The sequence below is a fragment of the Marmota marmota genome, unplaced genomic scaffold, assembly GCF_001458135.2.
Source record: "Marmota marmota marmota unplaced genomic scaffold, marMar, whole genome shotgun sequence".
NCBI lineage: Eukaryota > Metazoa > Chordata > Mammalia > Rodentia > Sciuridae > Marmota > Marmota marmota.
The window spans coordinates 53,093,108-53,114,158 of record NW_025999842.1 but is presented as its reverse complement, the minus strand read 5'-3'; the positions used below and the strand labels follow the sequence as shown (position 1 = coordinate 53,114,158).

The 21,051-nt window shown below is 34.0% G+C and overlaps 1 protein-coding gene across 1 annotated transcript in view; it reads right to left on the bottom strand.

The window, feature by feature from the left end:
• Positions 1–21,051, bottom strand: part of Pex7 (peroxisomal biogenesis factor 7) — a 65,993-nt gene that overhangs the window by 41,883 nt on the left and 3,059 nt on the right. The window contains exons 3-5 of the mRNA XM_015501609.2: positions 20,269–20,419; positions 6,479–6,556; positions 6,014–6,122 (exon numbers count right to left, since the gene is read on the bottom strand). Coding sequence (XP_015357095.1) covers positions 6,014–6,122; positions 6,479–6,556; positions 20,269–20,419 — 338 coding nt within the window. The remainder of the gene's footprint in view (positions 1–6,013; positions 6,123–6,478; positions 6,557–20,268; positions 20,420–21,051) is intronic.

The window sequence follows — 21,051 nt, the reverse complement described above, 5'->3', positions numbered from 1 at the left end:
TGGTTTAGGTTGTCCCTCTAGTGCAGTTAACCGAAGGGACACAAAAATGTAAAGACTGCTCTGCAGGAGCTAAGACTTTTAATCACTCCTATGGTTACACATTTGGTACTCTGTCCTCATCTCTCTTTCCTAGGTAAAAGAAAAGACTTTCTAGCCAAATGGTATACTGAATGACTCATTCAACTCTTTCAGGACATCGATATTTAAAATCACATCTTCCAGACAACTGGCCTTTCATCATCAGCCAGACGTTTATCAGAGTCCTATGACATGCCATAGACCCACCTGAATTACCAGCTTCTCTTTATCATTTTCAGACCTGCCATTGGCAACAGAACCAGAATAGGAAGTGCTGGCTTTTACTATGTCTAATTCCAAATTGCAGTAAGTAAGAGGAAATTAGGTAAGAATAATGAGTACAAAGAGAGTGAACTAAGTACCAAAAGGGTACTTTTGGGCACCAATGATTTAATTGAAATGCCAGATGCCTATCAGATGTAATATGACTTTCTCTTACAGTAGAATAAGGTTTATTTTAACTACTGGCTAGACCCCACACATTCAGGCATGGCTATGACTTATGCAATTATATGGAGTCTGTAAAAGCAGTAATTTAGTTTTCATGGCTCAAAAGAAAGTTTGCTTCATATTAATCCTCTTTATATAAAGAGCTCAAATATTCTTCTTCACTGGACTAGTATGTTATTACCTAACTGTACACTCCATATTCTCTAGAGCAAGCTACTTTCAGCCACTGTTCTCAGAGTTCTCATTCTCAGAAAAGCCAAGATTGTTCATTCCTGCAGCACACATGCACTGCAAAGGCCATTCTGATCCTTTGCAAATATGCTCTGTTCTATACACATCCCATCTCTTGGCCTCCTGCCCCTCATCTCCTAACAATAGGTAGTTCATAGGTAGCAGCTTAGACACTACTTCCTCAGGGAAGCATCTCTACCAAACAACCTTAATAAACTCAGGAATAAATAATGTTTCCATAGAATTCCAGGAACTCGTGTTACATAAGGAGGTAACATTTCCAGAGCCATGATAAGGTATTACTATCAATCTTATTTTAGAAATAATGAAAATATAGAGGTCAAGTAGCATGACCAAAGTCACACAATAGTGAGGAAAACAGAACTTGATCCCAGGCAGTCCAGCTCCAAAGTCCACGTACCTAATCACTGTGTTATAGTACCTTTCCTGCAAAGAACTTCACACCCCTTACCATCATGTGCTTCTAGTTTTTTCTTAGCATCTCTCTTTCTTACTGGACAATATGCTTTAGGAGGACAGCTCTATTTTTTTCCTCACTTTAATCTCTTATGCCTAGTAAACAATGAATATTCGATAAATATCTGACTGAACCTGACAATGTCCCTCTCAACAATCAAAATAAACCTCGGATCTATTTTTAAAATTCTTACTAGATGTTTATTAAAACTCTTATTATATTGTTTTAAAACATCTTATTAGATGGTTGCTCCCATATCTTATGTAATAACAATCAAAAATATTTTAGTCTTTGCCTGTGAAAGGAATCCAGTTATAAGAGATTATACATTTATTATACATTTCCTATTATTTTATTCTCTATAAAAGAATATACAGTGCTATAGGAAATGTATGAAAACAAGACAAACAAAAAAAATCTGGTAAGTAGTTCCTTTGCCTGCTAATACATTGACATGGCTTGGTAAGCAATTTTCTTGTCTCCCTTTGAATGACTATGGCACAATAAGAGTTTACTGCTTACTACACCACAACTCCTTACAAAACTTCTGCAGAATAGAAAAGAAATTTTAAATCTTTTCAAATTTATGAAACAGGCTACTATTTGAAAAGCATCATGAAGGACTATGTCAATAAAATGGCAAATGTTTGGGGCTAGAGGTGTGGCTCAGTGGTAGAGTGCTTGCCTAGCATGTGTGAGGCACTGGATTCAATTCTCAGCACCACATATAATAAATAAAGGTCCATCAACAACTAATAAAAATGTTAAAGAAAGAAAATGGTAAATGTTCAATAAATCAACCTTCCAATGAGTTTTCAAAAATCCTAACAGCTTTATTATATCCAATTTCACAGGGAAAGATTTTAAAAGGTTTTGTTGTGGTTGTTTTAAGGAACAGATTTTAGAGCTAAAAGGTTCAATGATTTATTCATTGAATCCCTTCTGATTTATTTTAAGCCTTACATGTACCTAATTTAACGAAGACTGGCCTTCTAGAATCTACCTACCTACTTTTACTGAATCAGATTCACTCTTTCCCTCCTCAGCACAGTAGTTTAGGTATTGCCTTCTCCCATTTTCTGTTCCCAACTGCAGAGGCTAAACCAGACCTAAGTGAGTCAAAACATTTCATCCCCTTCCTTGGGCAGAGTGACTGCTGCAGAGACATCCACATGTACCTATCAGAACCAATGACAGAATATAAAACTTTGAATGTCTACAAGAGAATCTCTTCCTTTCCTATTGGAAAAAGCTAGAAAGGATGTAGGGGTTGGAGCTTTTGCCATCTTGCCAACATATGGTACCTGACACCAAACCAATCAACAGGAGACAGAGACCTACATCTAACCAGCCTCTAAAGCCTAAGCTAGTTCTAGACTTTTCAACTGTGTCAGAACATAAATTATCTTCTTCCTTAATGCAGTTTGGGTCAGAATATTTTTCACTTTTAATTAAAGAAGTCCTGGATAACATGACTACTATTTGTATTTCTAAAATAACACATGAAGCTAATATAATTAAACAGAAGCTTCTATGAAAGACCACTTTTTAAGATTTTTTTAAGTTGTTGATAGACATTTATTTATTTATTTATTCGTTCATTTATTTATTATTTATACATGGTGCTGAGAATCGAACCCAGTGCCTCATACATGCCTGGCAAGTGTGATACTGCTGAGCCACCCATAGCCACTGAGCCACAGCCACAGCCCATGAGCCACAGCCACAGCCTGAAGGACCATTTTTTAAAAATATTTTTTAATTGTCAATAGACCTTTATTTTATTTATTTATATGCAGTGCTGAGAATCAAACCCAGCGCCTCACCCATGCCAAGCAAGTGTGCTACCACTGAGCCACAGCCCCTAAAAGACCATTTTTATATATTATCCATTTTCCCTGTATGAGTAGTTTAAAAGTTAAGTATTCAGATTATACTGCTCATTCTACAATTAATCTTTTTCTACTGTTCAGTCTCATACACTGAATATTCTATGTGCAATATCCAGAGTCAATAATATATAGTGCTTCACAAAAGCCAATGTAAAAGGAAGAGATATGTGTGACTTAGTTCAAACAAAGGCCTAATACACACCATTCTACAGATGCTTAAATAAATGCAGCTGTATTAGTTCATGATTTTGTCACCAGATTTTATATTTGGTCACAGGCCTATAAAGAACGTGGTTAAAAACAAATAAAGGTGGGGTGCAGGTGTAGCCTTGTGGTAGAACATAGGCTTAGCATATTTAAGGTCCTGGGTTCAATCTCCAGCATCCAAAACAAACCCCCCCCCCCAAACAAATGAAGGCAATTTTAGAACTTTAAATGTTAACATAAACAAAACTGCATATCAATTACAGCAAAGTAGAATAATTTTTTTTAAATTCTATCAGTAGTTTAAGTTTTACTTACTGGTATTTTTCCAAATATGCAAAATTATACTTATTATTAAAATTAATTCACTGTGAATGCTGCCAATTAGCGCCCTCAGCAGACATGCCTTTACTTTTACTATTGTTGAAGGTGGAAATTTTCTATACCACTAATTCCATCCAGAGTTTGAAATGACCCCTTTGAAATAGTACATATAAGGCCAAGGACATTCCTCCCCTAAGAAAATTATGTGAATGTAAATCAAATTAACATTCTATGTTAGGGCTTTTCACCAATGGTAAAAAATATAAAAAGGCAGAATTTTAAAAATTAAACTGAACTGTGGTCATCTCACAGATCTGACTGACTACATGCATGAAATTCATCCTTTACGTTAAATTAAAAGCATAAAAGATGATTAACTCAAGTTATAGACATAGGTTAAATGGTTAATAAATTCAAAGTATATTAACATTGCTGTTTACTTAATATATATACAGCCTATGGTTAGCTGTGCCACAGAAAAATAAAATATCAAAGAAGAAATTCAGCCCTAGAAAAGGAAATATAAGTATGAACAATATTTTAGTGGTCTCATCCCAAAAGACTTGATATTTTGGAAAAGATTTAATTCAGATCATGGATAAGAAAGTTATAACTCAGATAACTTAGAAATTCTTAAAAGTGTGTTAATTTCATAAGTTCACAGGTAAACTACTCTTCATTTTAGAAAATGTTCATTTTATCAAAGAACAAAATGTTTCTTAAATTAACTATGGCTCCATACATAGATATTACCATTATTCACAATTAGAATATCAAAAAATTGCATAATCCAAGTGGATATATTTGTTTGCATAGAATTTACCTCAAAGTTTTTGTTTGAGTGTCTTCAACTTAATAATACTTCCAGAATTCACAAAACTTTGGTTATTTTTAATTTTAAAGTTAAAAAATAATAAAATAATGAAAATAATTTCTATCATTATATTTCCTATGGAAACTACTTGTTGTGGTTCTGAATATGAAGTGTCCCCCAAAATCTCCTGTGTTAATGCAGGAATGTCTGGAGGTAAAATAATTACACTGTGAAAACTGTAACGTAGTCAGTCCATCCTGGTTTAAATGGACTGGGTAGTAACCGTAGGCAGATGAGGTATGCTGGAGGAGGTAGACCACTGCAGGCATGCCCTAGAAAGGTTCATCTTCCCTGTAGCCCCTTCCTCCCTTATCCTCCTCTCTTCCTCCTGCCCACCTGGAGGTAAGCAGCTTCCCTCCCCCACGCCCTTCCACCATAATGTTCTGCTTCACCTTGGGCACAGAGCAATGGACTCATCTGACCATGGACTAAAACTTTGGAACTATGAGCCAAAATAAACTTTCCCGTCTCTAAGTTTTTTTCCTGTTATTGTTAGGTAGTATGGTCACAGCAACTAAAAGCAGACTAAACACCATTCAACATAATTCAAAAACTCAGGGCACTGACATAATTTATTATCAAGAATGGAACACATCTTACCTAGTGGTTGCCTATATTTGGATACTGCATAATTAAATAAGAAGATAATGCTAGAAGTACACTATTTCTTCCTCTAGTTATTGTCTTATCTCCTCCTCTAAACAAGTAACTGTGCATAAAAGCTTCTAATTATTTACCTCCCCTCAAGGTTTTATAGCAGAGGTCAGCAAACACTCTCTGTAAAGGGCTACACAGAAAGTATTTTTGGCTTTGAGAGGCATTAGGTTTCTATAACTACTCAATTCTGCCACTACAGTGTGAAAGCAGCCAGACACAACATACAAATGAATGGACATGGTTGTGCTCCAACAAAACTTTATTTATAAAAACTGTCAGAGAACCATTTTGACATGAGGCTAGCAGTTTGCCTAGGTGTGCTCTATTTCAAGATTTCTTCTACTTAGTCTTCCCTGATTCCTCTGATTTACCACAATTGCTTTGGTTACCAATCATAAGCCAAGGACACAATTTTTATTCACAAGACCAGACTTTTTAGCTCCAAACTCAACCTCTTGTTCACAACCCCCCCTCCAATCACACCCCCTGTATCTCACGGGTTCAATACTGTTCTAAGACAAAAGATTTTCTCTTTCAAATATATTTATTATCTCAGTTATGACATTACCATCCACAAATCTGTCCTTGCCAGGAAACAAGGAGATATCCTTTAGGAGTCAGATTCATTGATTCATTGGAAAGCAATTTGAGTCTCAGCTAATTCTTTTAAAGAGGTTAATAAAGAATGAAACTTCTTAAGAGCACCAAAGAACAGTAACGTGTTCCACTTTTCTCTGAATTTAGGGTACACAGTGCCACCTAATGGGGAAAAACAAGGCCACCCTCACTGCAAGTAAAGTTTTTGGTAAATTCAGATTTGTTTACCTGAAGCTGAAGCAAAACAACCAGGGATATGAGGAGACCAGATTGTGCTATAAATGACACTTTCATGACCTCTAAAGGTGCACAGAGACTTTTCAACAGTTGGATCCCACTACAAATAAATGAATAGATTAATTATTTAACAGAGATAAATTCAAATGTATGCTTTTACATGTATTACATGTACAATATACCATATATATTTACATATACACATATAATACACATGTTATCTCAAGGCTTTAAGATCTATTTAAACAAGGTGGTCTTTAAGGGGCCAAAATAATCAATGCTAAGCTAATTAGGTTCTAGCCAAAAGACTAGAAAATTTTAAGTTATAATGTTCTAATATATCTTTTAAAAAGAAAATTGTTCAATTCTTAAGTTACAGAATAATACTTTGGAAAAGAAATTCAGTAGAAGCACGGGAGAAGAGAGTTTTTGTTTTTAAATACAATGCTGACATACCACTTTGACAGTCTGATCCCATGAGCCAGACACCACAAGCTGTTCACCTCTGGTTTGGCTCCAATCAACACTATATACCTAAAAACATTTAATGTATTTAGAAAGCATAATAATATTAAATTGAATATTATATTTTATCTCTTTACGATGATAGCCAGCTAGAACAACCAATTTACTTTATTAAAACATCAAATAAAGTCCTAGCCATCTCAACATAATGTTTGAGAAATGGAAAGGAAATTCTGTCTATACTTCCATGCATACTCCTTGTAGATAAGACTCCAACTGCCCTTAACATGATTCTACAGGATATTTCCAAACCTCCTTCACTAAAACAAATTACACATATTTTTAAACCTACCAACAAATCATTGTTTGCAGCACCCATGAAGAAATGTCAAAGCAGATTAGAAAGTTACTCATCTAAAAAAGCTTGCCTGGTCAATGTTTATCAGAAAGCATTAAAATTCAATTAATATCACTATCTGGCCTTTCTTTAAAAAATAAAAAAAGCTTATAGAAACCAGGTGATCCTTTCAGATCTCTTGGTAAACAGCTTTATTTATCCACTGCCACTATTATCTTTCACTGCTCTCAGTGAACCATTTCAAAACTTACATATGTGCATAATTATACTTGATGAAAGTAGTCCTGACATGGACCTGAGTATATGTCATTAAATATGACCAGCTAAAGGTTATTTTGAATCTTAAAACTCTTAATTTCCACATATACATAGGAAATATAAGTGTATGGGATTTACTGTGATAAGTAAGGGTTACTTGCTGTCTGCTTCTCAGTGCTATATACTGAGTCATGTTAGAGCCTGATTAAAAAAAAAATCAGTAATACAAATACTGCCTTTACAATCTGGATGTTTTGTCACTTAGATATGAAATCTTAAAAAGTAACACTTAGGGAAACATAATGACCTTAGCATATGGTATCTACTACATAGAAGTGAAGATTAAATGGGATATAAAACAAAGTGTTGAGAGCATCTGGCACACAAAGCTAAATGAAGATTTTTGTTGTTATTAAAGTATATTGTTGTTATTTTTGACTTTTCACATCAGCTTAGAGCAGGAGTTGGAAAACTATAACTAGTGGACCAGGGCCAAAGTTGACCCTATGCTTGATTTGTAAATAAAGTTTTATTGGAACATAGCCACACCCAATCATTGATAATGGCTGCTTTGTGTGCTGCTTGGGCTGAGTTTAGTACTTGTGACAGTTACTTGGTAGCCTAGAAAATCTAAAATATTTACTATATGGTCCCTTAATAGAGGAAATTTAGAGGATAAAGTCAAATTCTTTGGCTGTCAAGAACTTTAGCAATTGCTTCCAAACTTTTTTCTATCTATAACTAACAGATGCCCAACAGCTCTTGGCTTTTGCTGCCCCTTCTATTTACTTTATGAGTGGTTCCTTTAGTATTCAAAGTGCCTTCCCTCTTGCATGAATATGGACAGCAGGTGGACCAGGACTAGAGTAGGGTATATGAGACACTCACTTAGCTACCCTAAAACTTGGTTATCAAGATAAATAATCTGTTAATGCAGTATTTTTAAAATTTAAAAATAATGCAAAAAAATCCATGATGAACAAAATGTAAAATTTTCTTTTTTTTTTCTGGAACCTTAATAATTTTATTTTTAAAAAATTTAAAACTTTTAAATAGTACTGCCCTTGCTGGTACTATCCTCACTGGAGCTGCATTTAGGCTCAGAATGATTCCATTTTGCTTGTGAATTCTTCCTTTCTAAGAACTTAAAGCTCCTGTTTACTTGTGAATTCCCACTTATCTGTCAAGATGTGGCCCCATTACTTCCCTTATGAACTGAAACCTCCCTGAAACCTCCGAGTGAGTCAGATGCTCCTTTTTGTGCACTCCACCAGCAGTTTGTACCCACTTCTAATCCAGCACTTGGCAAATTTTACTAAAAGTAATGTTAAATAACTGCCATACCTGCTCGATTTTGGACACTCCTCATGAGCAAAACCACTGAGTTTTGAGTACACTATATTCATCACAATAAATGAGGCACTCAGTAATTATTGGTTAAAATAATTTAGCTAATCAAATTTACTTTCACAACCTGCAAAATTGTCACTGAGTACAGTATAGAGAACTACTAGCTAAAGACTAACATCTTCAGCTCATAGCCCCCTGCCTCCACACAACTCCAGTGTGATGCCAGAGTCAAAACCTTATGACTTGTCATCTCTAACACTGCAGGAACCTCCATCAGCTCAGACAGAACCCAGTCCTAGCAGAACAGAAGAAAATTATGCTAATGACACTTTCTTATCTGCCACAAAACAAAGTGTCAAGTAATAGGTCTCAAGAACAAAGTTAAGGACAGAACATGGTTAAAAATGGGATAATAGGGCCTGGGGTTGTAGCTTAGTGGTTGGACACTTGCCTAGCACAAGTGAGGCACTGGGTTCGATCCTCAGCACGACATAAAAATAAATAAATAAAATAAAGGTCTTGTGTCCATCTACAACTAAGAAAATTGTTTTAAATGGGAAATTAAGGAAACATAGTCAACTCAATCAATAAATACCTCACTTATCTTACTATGTTTAAAGTATTTGGATATAGTAAAGGAACTAGCAAGCTGGGAGATCATGCTTGAAAATGAAAGAACTACAGATATTAAGTTCAAAAGGGGTGTAAGATGGAAGATTCAGCTTGATGCCCAGAAGAAAAGACTTAAGCAGGGCTTTGAGGGCTGGCTAAAATGTCAGTAAGCAGAAATCAGAGATGAAACAGTGACCCCAGATGCCTCCAGACATAAATAGCACCCTAGGGATTAGGGTTAGTGAAAGCAAGATAATACCAAGATTTTGTCAACTATCAGTTATGGTGGCATTAACAAAAGTGGAACACTGGAAGGTGGACATGAATGTACAATTTTATACACATCAAGTTTGAAGTCACAGCAAGACAGCCAAGGGGAAATGTCTAGTATGAATATGGTTTGGACATTAACTTCAGGTTTTGAATAAAGTTCACAGCCAGAAAGATATTTAAGGAGATAGATGAAAAACAATAACTGGATTTTGTTAACCCAATCTCAAATCAATTTGCTAATCTATTCAACAAACATTTATTAAGCACCTACCATGTACAAGGCACAAGGAAAGGAGCAGTTACAGTATTAGATAAGACTGACCCTCACAGATATTATATTTAAGCAGAAGACACTTATAAATAAAAATATGCATAATTTCAAGTTGCAATTTTAAAAACCTATTAAGAAAAATAAGGAAATTAGAAAACAATAACAAGGGCAGGGTCACTTCCCAATAAAATAATCAGGAATGACCTCTCTAAGCAGACACTTCAGTGTGAAAAAAGACTGGACTCTGCAAATATGAGAGGAAAGGCTTCAGATAGAGAGAACTAGAAAAGACTTTAAGTAGGGAACAAGTCCTCCATATCAGGGGAACAGCAAGGGTAAAGAGTTAGGAGTGATAACATCCTAAAGGATGGGGGTTAACAGTGTGTGTGTGTCACCAGGTGACGTGGTACACAACTGTAATCCCAGTGACTTGAGAGGCTGAGGCAGAAGAATGGCAAGTTCAAGAACAGCCTCAGCAAGTTGACAAGACCCTGCCTAATAAAATAAAAAGAGCTGGGGCTACAGCTCAGTGGTAAAGCAACCCTGGGTCCAACCCTAACACACACACAAAAAAATTCTGTATGTAATCTCTCTGAAGAGATCCATCCTTTAACTGCTTTCCTTATCTATTCTTATTTACCTCCAATCCATTACCAGACTGCATTTTAAAAATTATAAAAACAATAACAATATTAAGACAAGTATGATGGCACATATGCCTGTAATCCCAGCTTCTGACTAAGTCTTCAGATCTAACTTCCAAATTAAGGAAATAGGAAGGGTAGAGGAAGAAGTTAAATACCACCACGAGGAAACAATTAGCCAAATCTAGAATATAAGACAGGACCAATAACTTGATTGCTTAAGCAAGTAAATACCATGGGAAAGGTTATTTAGATTAAGAGCCATATAAGCTAATTGTAAAATATGGACCTTATTTGGATACTGATTCAAATAAATCAACTGTAAAAAACAAAAGATATTTTTGTGATAATCAGGGACATAAGAATTACAAATTCAAGCCCAGCCTGGGCAATTTAGCAAGACCCTGTCTCAAAATAAAATAAAAAAGGGCTGGGCTCAGTGGTAGAGTGTTTGTCTAGCCTGTGTGAGACCCTGAGTTTGATCCCCAGTACTGCAAAAAAAAAAAAAAAAAAAAAAAAAGGGAAAAAAAAATGTATAAATGTCATTCCCCTGTAAAAAGCCTTCCAATAGGTTTCAGACTATGTGACTTCCAAAACTTATCTTCACTCAACATTATGAGATTCATGTTGATTCATATTACCCAAAGGTCAAAATCATGCAAAACTATGCATGACTTAGGAATGCATACATACGTAGTAAAGCTAAAAAGAAAACATAAATAGAAAATTGAGGTTAGTGGTTATTCCTGGGAAGAAGGAAGGAAAAAAGGAGAGAGAGGAGGGATAGGATTAGAGATGGGTAATCAGGGACTTCCATGGGGCAGGTAATGTTTTATTTCTTAAGCTAGATGGTGAATATGCAAGTGTTCAATATACCATTTTTTACATTTTACATATATTTTGAATGTATTAATATTTCATAGCTTTTTTTTTTTTTTAATCTGCAATGACTTCTCACTGATCTTAGCACAATGATCACTGACTGTTGCAGGCCCACAGTCCATCCTTCCCCCTTCCTTTGCCTCTCACCCTACTCCTCTGGCCCCTCCATTTGAATAGTTCATTTCTTCTTTTACTCCCTCAGAGTGGACATGGCAAATGATCAAATTAAATATAAAAAGTAAGAAAAATATGCAGCATTGGATTTTATGCTTTAAAAGCAGGGTCCTCTAAATGCCTACCTTATGTAATTACTCTTGGCAGTGGTGAAAAAAATTGAGAAAAATAGAAAAAGAAAAAAATTTTAAAACACTGAACAATGTTTTGTGCTGCTTTATGAAATCTGAACTTCAACAAAACTAGTTTGAGAAGACAAATTTTATTACTGAAACTAATTCCCAAAGAACTCATTTTTAATCTACTGTAAAATAATGTCCTTTTTAAGTTGGTCTATTTAATTAAAAACCATCAAATACAAACTATGCCCATAAATTTTTACTTATCTGTATCAATGCAAAGGATAGGGACACTGACTTCTAATTACTAAGCAATTAGAAAGGCTACATATTTCTTTTAATGTAAAACTTAAATCTAAAAATAATTTTTCATTATGGAAATTTTAAAGCATGAACAAAATTACAGAGAATAGTATAATAAATCCCCAGGTACCTATTACACACTTTCTGTGACTATCAACATTTTTTGCCCATCTTGTTTTATCTTTCCCATTATTGACAGATTGACTCACTGCTAAAGTATTTAAATATCAGACCATTTTACTCATAAGTACTTCAGCAGACAAGGATTTTTTTACATTAGTTATTAAGTTTTATGCATTTTCACCCCTAGCAAGATTAACAAGTCTCCAATATCAACTGACACTCAATTTATATTCTTATATCCCTGATTATCACAAAAATATCTTTTGTTTTTTACAGTTGATTTATTTGAATCAGTATCCAAATAAGGTCCATATTTTACAATTAGCTGTTATGGCTCTTAATCTAAATACCTTTCCCATGGTATTTACTTGCTTAAGCAACCAAGTTATTGGTCCTGTCTTATATTCTGGATTTGCTAATTGTTTCCTCGTAGTGGTATTTAACTTCTTCCTCTACCCTTCCTATTTCCTTAATTTGGAAGTTAGATCTGGAGACTTAATCAGATTCAGTTCAATGTTTTTGTAGCTTCCTATTATATTAGGAAGCATATAATTTCTGATTGACCCACTTTTAGTGATCCTAGATTGTTCAGAGACTGTTTCAATCTTAAATTAATGATTTTAACATCCATGGATGACCCTCGCCTACAGTCATTATTTCATTAGGGGCTACTAAATGATGATTTTCTAATTCTGTTATTCCTTCTGCATATATTAGCTAGGATTCTGTTATAAAAAAATTTAATCAATTTTTTGTTATTCTACAATAAAATTCACACAGAAAAGGCAAGGTAAATGCCTTGTTCCTTTATCTTTATTTATCAGTTTTCAGAATAAGGACTTGTTTATCATATTAATCTTTAATGATCAGTTATTTTCTAATAATTATAATTTCATGTATGAATGAAAATACATATATAAGAGGGTGTGTATATACCCTATACTCCAATTCATTGCTATAATCCTTTGTGATATTCAAATTGTCCCATCTTTGGCTGAGAACCACTTCCAGTTGTTTCTTCTGAACCTTGGACATGCAGCCAATGGCCCCTTGTAACGTTCTTGCTTTCTGACACAAAACATCCAATTTTAAGATTGTTTCTACTTACCCTATATTCCCATGTCTCGTATTTCTTATATTAAAAATTTTGGTTTCTGATGACATAATTACTGTTAAGCTTTATCCTGTGATATACATATAAGAATTTCAAATAATAGCATTGATTTTTCTGAATGCAGTTTAAAATTTTTACTGTTTATCAAACATCCCATTGGGGTGAACAATACTGGTTTCTTAAAGTCACTTGAAATCATTATTTTTAATACCTGATCATGGCGCCTTTTGACAGATAACAATATTAATTTGTTTCTGTTTGTTTTCAATTTTTAGCATTGCTTTTTTCTTTCTGATTCAAATTGTGATTCCTAATTATATAAAATATTTCAATGATCCTACCTCAAAAATATGGAGAAATTTTATATCCATCTTTGTCCTCACTCCCCTTTCTTTCCCACTCCCTTTAAAAGCCTTATTAGTTTTTTCATTATCTTTCTATTGTTTCTTTTTGACATACATACATATAAAATGTAATACATGTTTATAATAATGTAAAAAATTAAAATACGTATGCTTATATTGCTGCCTTACAATAAATTTCTCATATATTTTAAAAGTTCTGCAAATAAATCCATTTCATATGCGCTTGCAGCAAAACTAAAAATAATTTCTAGTTTCATGATTTAAAATTATGAAATAAGATTGCATAATTCTCCTACATATGTTTCTTAATAGATTCTAAAATAAGAGAGATGGGGTTCCAATTCCCATCTATGGTTCACTCACTAACTTGGTTTGGAGACAAGTGTATTGTTGACACCTACACTGAGTAAATGAGAGCAATGACAGATACAGTAGCAGTAATCATGCATGAAAATGTTTCTTTACTTGAATACATTATATTACAGTTTCCATCTATTTAAAACTATCATTTTCTCTTCTTTAAAATTTTTTAGAAAGCCTTGAGATTAGATAAGTGGACTGTGAATAATAATTTTGCAAGGTAAAGTAAATCACTCCCCTTATTAAAGATTTTTAAAATCTACATTTTGATTACTATAATCTTCAAAATACTAGACAATACACATATGACCACTATGAAATTAAGGCAGTGGCTTCCAAATACTGTACATGGAAATCATCTAGGAATCTTTAAATAATACTGATGGCTTGCTCCGATCCTCAGATGTTGTGAACTGACATGAAGACTTTTAAAAGCTCCCCAGATGATGCTAAACTAAAGTATGACAAAGTCTGAGAACCACTGAATTAAAACAAGAATTTGCACATCTTTCTCATTTTAAATGCTAAAATTTCAAATGTCTGAAGGATTTGTCTAGTCCTATATAACAGCTGATGCTTAAAAAAGTGGATTAAGTGGAACATGGGTAATGTTTATCCAGCCATGTGTGGCCTGCTTTATACCGAGGGGGTGTGGCCCAAAATCTATATAATCATTTTTCTCTTGAATTTTCACAGCACAAACTCCAATCCTGTCAGCCAGGCACAAGATAGAGGTCCATCGTGAAATGACCTTTATCCCTCTTCCTTACCTCATCTTCCAACTTTCTACTATACACTTTAAGCTCCAATTACACCAAAGAACTTGAGGTTGCCTGAATGTGTCACACTCTTTCACAGATCTTAACTTATGCAGATGCCTATCTCCATCACATATCATTTTTCATTTAGGCCATGCTTTTAAAACATAAGGATTAAAAAGTAACAATCAATATTGTTATAGACTGGATCAAGGTATTCCCTCAAAGCACAGTTAATATAGGAATGCTCAAAGGTGAAATGGTTAGATTATGAGAGTTGTAACCTGATCCATCCATTAATATGAATGAGCCAAATGGGTGATAGATAGGTAGGGCATGGCTGGAAGAGATAGGTCACTGGGGATGTGTCCTGGAATGGTTCATCTTCCCTGCAGCCCCTTCCCTACCCTCTCTGCCTCTTGGAAGACAGAAGCAGAGAAGCACTCTTCCACCATGCCCTTCTGCCATGATGTTCTGCCTCACCTTCGGCCCAGAGCAATGGAGTCAGCTAATAATAGACTGAACCTCTGAAACTGTGAACCAAAATAAACCTCTCCTTCTCTAAATTGTTCTTGTCAAGTATTTTGGTCATAGTAACAAAAAGCTGACCAATACAGATATTACATCCTATTGGCAGTAAAATCTAAAATGAGAGAATTGATTCAATTGATACCTAACTAGAAACTATTTTCCTCCACAATCACAAGTTTTACTACTATTTCAAACTATAAAGAAATCTTACTACAGTAATCTACTCTAAAATGAATGGCTGAATGTGACTAAGTATGAGAAAGGAAGTACATTGAGTCTAATTCCTTCCTCTAACCATTCCAATTTTTTTTTTTTTTTTTTTTTTTAAGGAAAAGAAGGGGAGAGGAGGGAAAAGGAGAGGAGGGAGGGGAAGGAAGAAAAAATTCTCTTTAGACAGCAAATCTATTATGCAGCTTTAAATATAAATATATATCTAAATGGGTCACAAGAGTGTTAAATGTATGAGTGGTTGTCATTCTACATTAATAATTTTATTGGTACTCATCATTACAGCCTTCTCAGCACCTATCATTACTAAAGGGTGAATAACTGATTCATTTTTTTTTTAAGTTAACAAGATTTTAATCACATGGCACACCATTACTAAAAAATGTATAATCAAATATATTTTCTCCACAATAGGTTATTAAAAGTTTCATGTTTAGTTCAAAGTAAATTTTCATAAGCTATGCTCAAAAACTTTAATGAATTATACCGTATAAAAATTCAGCAAATTATTAAGCCTTGGTATTTTGACAAAATTTAAGTATTTTAAAAAATTTTAATGAGTAAATTGAAAATGAAAAGCTGAAATAAATATTACATTGACTCTGCATCATCTTCTCTCTCTTTTTTTTTTTTGGTACTAGGGATTGAACCCAGGGCATATTTACTACTGAGCTTTACCCCATGTCCTTTTTATTTTTTAATTTGAGATAGAGTCTTGATTAAGTCACCCAGGCTGTCCTCAAACTTGGAATCCTCCTACCTCAGCCTCCCAAGTAGTTGGGCCTATGCCACCATGCCTGGCTTGATTCTACATCATCTTTAAGGTCAACATAACTCACTATCAACAATATTGTGCCATAAATCATGAATCAGAAAAACAAAATTCTGGGTTTACACTCATTTTTTTCTCCTTCTTACTGAACTTTAAATTTTTTTTATTCTTCCACTTCTAGTATATGTTCAGAAGTATTCTAAACAAAGGCATTTTGAGAGTTCAAAAGTAATAATGGCTTCAGCAAACACCAGTTAAACAATATAGAGAAGAATCTGATTGCTGCTTCAACGCTAACTTTAGAAGTTGTACACATACATAATGTTTTTCTTTCTTTTCAAATCACCAAGACCTTCATTCTTCAAGGCCTAAAATATATCTGTTAGATCTCTCCTTTTTGATTCATCTAAACATCTGAAAATCGATTATAGGGCATTTGTCACAAGTAATCAAGTATTAAAATAAGTAAACAGAGAATTTCTAACACATTTTACATTTTTCTAACGCCATTATAATAGCAAATGGTAGTAGTTCATATTTTATTCAGTGCTGGCTCTGGTCCAAGCAGTCACAATGACCCTGATACAAACTACTATCATGCTCAGTTTACAAATGAAGAAACTAGGGTTTAGGAAAAAATAAGTAACTTGCCCAAAGTCACAGAACGGGTAAATTACAGAGCTACGACTCATATGGAAGGCTGACAGCAACCATGCTGTTCACCCTTCCATAGGAGAAGACGGCCCATTGTTTGCTACTCTATATTATAACATAGCTTCCCTGAACATACCAGTGAAAAACACTGAAACTGTGTACACTCATTCACTTACTAATTTATCAACAATATTTATAAACTCCTCAAAGCATTCATTTGACCTAAAATACTTTTTTAAGTGTTTCTTAGCACCTGGTGTATACAATGTACAGAATGTGTTCCCCCAAAATTCGTTTGTTGAAATCCTAACCATCAATGTGATGTCAGCAGGAAGTAGGGCCTTCAATTCAATCAGGTCACAAGGATTTAGTTCTCAAGAATGGGATAACTGGCCTTATAAAAGGGACATTCAAGAGCTTGCATACCCTCTTTCTACCATGTGAATATACATGTGAAGACAATGATCTGAAATCTGGAAGTGGGCTCTTACCAGAAACTGGTCATGATAGCATCCTAATCTTGGACTCCCAGTCTCCAGAACTATGACAAATTTCTGTTGTTTATAAGCCACTCGGTCTATGATACCTTGCTATAGCATCCTGAACTAAGACAAAAATCAGTACCAAGAAGTGGAGTTGATGCTGTAACAAATACTAAAAGGTTATCTTAGTTTATTATTACACATAACCAAGCAAATTAATACAATAAAATAATGATAATAATAATAATAAAGTATAATTGTTCAAGCTACTTTTAGTTGGGCTATTTATTACAAGGCATCCTAAATGATACAAATGCTCATCAAAATTGCATTTAAAAAGAAAATGAGTAGGGACAATCTAGAATAATCAATTGTAAAAAAAAAAAAAAGATACAAAACAAAGTATGTTTTCAATTTAAAAAGCCAGTTTCATAATTATAGAATGATGTAAATCTGGTTTAACAGTTGTTCAAATAACAAAGATTTTCACAAGATCTAGGTGCTTTACTAGTGAATTCAAAGTAACCCACCACTATGACACAGCTGAGAAAGATATACAGCCTTTTCAGGGAATATTATTAGAACCAGAGGCTCAAGATTATGGTGGCAAAGTTTTATATAGCACAGCACTGATCATCACATTTCTGGAATAAATTAAGTAGGCTACATTAAAAGAGACATAGAAAAACAGGAGAGTACCAAAGGAGGGTTTCCAGGACTGTGAAAGATGTAGAGACCATGTAATAGGAGGACAGTCTAAAGAAATGACAAATGCACAGTTTGGAAGAGAGAAGACTAAAAAGGGCATGATGGCTATTTTCAAGGGTTCTCCTAGAAAAGAGGGAGTGGACTTAGTCTCACTATTTCAGAAAAAGGCATGGGAAGCAATGCTGGGTGCTATTGGAGCTTTATTCAGGCATAGAAAAAGCACTTTTCCAACCATTAGGATAACTTAAAAGTCAAATAAGTTACCTCCTAAATATAGTGAAATTCATTTTCACTGAGATGAGTAAAGAAAAAATGACCATCCATTAGGGACATTCTAGAACATATTTCCCAGGAAATATATACACACCACTGATTGTATAAAAAATGTTTTTTAACTGATATATATACATTTTATTCATTTATATTATATATTAATTTTATTAATTTATTTTAGCATACATTAAAAACATACTATAATGCTTTATATTTACTCTGTGTAAATGCACATGCTAAATCAGTTAACAATCCTATAACTTCACAAATATTACTATTTTAGAATAAATGAAGTAACAATTTGAAGTTGATTTAAAGAAAAAAATCAAATAAACATGACCCATTTTATGTAATTAGATATATTATTTTATGATCTATCTTGTTTATTTAGAGAAGCAATAAAAGTCAACAAAAAAATAAACAAAAAAACTCCTGAGGGAAAAAACATTATTTATAATACAAATGGTATAAGAAGATGGTAAAACTCATGAAGGCACAAAATATGTTTGAATTTTGGAAATGTTTTACTATGGGAATTCTTTCACTGAATACCCTGAAACAAAATTCTTCCTTTAACAGTTGTCTTAATACTCTGTGATTCTCTAAAAACATGGTAATTTACAACTATATTTATTCAAACAACCTTCATGATATAACAAAGTAACTAAAAATTTTCACTGTTTTCAGTACTAATATTAGAAATATTAATTTTCTACACAATATTTCAAACTGAAATCAATATCTCAATGGACTCAAAACTTACATTCTGTTTTCTAAAACAGAATAGGCAATTCATAAATGTAAAAATGAAATGCACATTGTATTTAAAGTGCATAATTAAGAAAACTCATTGGTGTAGTGTTTTTCTTATATACTAATAATTAAGGCCCTACTACTGGTACTGTTGGTTTTCTATTTTAACACAGAAGAAGTGAAAGTATTTCCTATATTTATAAATTTACAAAAATACTGGCAATAAAAAAAGAAAAAATTATCTAAAATCCATGAGTGAAAATTGTTCATCAATTATTTTTTTACTCCCCACCCCAAGTTGGGCACCAACTGTGTGCCCTAAGTTGCTTAAGGGGATTTCACTATTATATAAAAATCAATAAAATAAAAATGGAGTAGTTGAAAATATGAAACATTGTACAGAGGAGAGATATTGAATAGCACCTGTCTTCCTTCACTTTTTTTGGTCCCCTAATAACTAGTCTACTTTTTAAAATTTCATACTTCACCACTCTTAGAATTAATAATTCCAATTTTCACTTTAGTGTTATTGGAAAACCAAATCTAATAAATGTTTTCATTATTCCCATGACACAATGAAAAATTTTAAAATGTTAATTTTTCAATAGCCACAACTATAAAAATCATATTTGTAAAGCTCATATAACCAATTTTTTCTCACAAATACTAATAAAAATTGATATATGGAACCCTCCCATAACCAATCTTTTCTCTAATAGTCTTACATCCAACAAGAATTTATTGATGGCCTACTATGGAACAGCTGGAACAGGCACTGCAGTTGATACAAATCTGAAAGTAAATTTGCAAGTTATCACCTGAAGGATCTGTTGCCACCTAAAATTTTTAAACATTAAGAGAGAATGTCTTTACCATCCTGTTCCTTAAAAATATATATGTATTTTAGTATGACTAAAGCCCCAACTATTGCCTACGCTACACATGCATACACAGAAAATCTAGACACACAAACCAGATAGGATTTACATTTAAATTTTCTTTAGTACATTCTGTCTCATATTCAGTATTTGGTGCTGTCTCGAATATATTCTGAAAATCCTCAGGAATTTTAATGAAGCCTAAAGATAATCTTGTGATGATTTTGTGAAAAGTCCGCCTACCCCTGTCTTAAGGCACTGCATGGAAAGCATATTCTTCATGGCATAAAGTATGGGGCTCTCTGGGGGAAATGACGCTACCCACAGTATACTACTGGAGGCATTTTTACGGCCTAATGAGAAGCCTGACCTTTTCTTCTCTTTCCAGATCCTTAGGCCAACTTTATATTTGAATAATCAGATAATAAGTGACATCTAACATGTATAAGAAACGTTAAACTTGTCCCCTGAAAGCATTTCCCCAGATTTCAAAGTCTAAGAAAGAAAAACAATCAGCATAAAGAGATTCTCTTCCTACCTCTTGAGTGTGTTCTTTATAGACTTGTAGTGGCCCTGTGGCTTTGGCAGTGTCCCAGAGCTGCAGCAAGCCATCACCACTACAGGTGACAAGGACATGTTCATTGTTCTCACTCCAAGTCACGTCAAACAAGCCATCGTTCCAGTCAAAGCTATACCAGGATGATTAAACAAAATCAAACAAAAATTTACACAGGAAGCTGAACAAAAATAGTAATTTAAAAATTATGAGTATTCTTCCTTAATTTATCTTTGTGTGTGTGTGTGATGGTAGTACTGGGCCTGGTGCATATTTAGGAAAGCATTCTACCAGTAAGCTACATCACCAGCACCAGTTTATCACATATTTTAACATACATTGTCTCTTATGATCTTCACAATATGGGAGAAGATAAGTTAAGCAGGTACTTGACAGAGGAAACAAGTTCAGAAAGGCTAGAAGAATACCCCAGGTCATATACGTAGAAACGGAAAAGCTGGATTAAAATTAGGTCTCCTGACTACTAATATGGAACTATTTACACAGGAGTATTCTACCATACATGGGTTCTAATTTTTGTGACTCATAGGATGGCCCAGCAAGCATATCAAAGTACGAATGTAGAGTAATAGTTTTAACTTTTCCCATAAATCTTTCACCTAAGTCAGGCATGGTAGCTCATGCCTATAATCCCAGTAAGGCAAAGCAGGAGGACTGCAAATTCAAGGCCAGCCTCAGCAACTTAGCAAGGTACTAACCTTAAGCAATTTAGTGAGAACCTGGATATATATAGAGGGGGGGGGG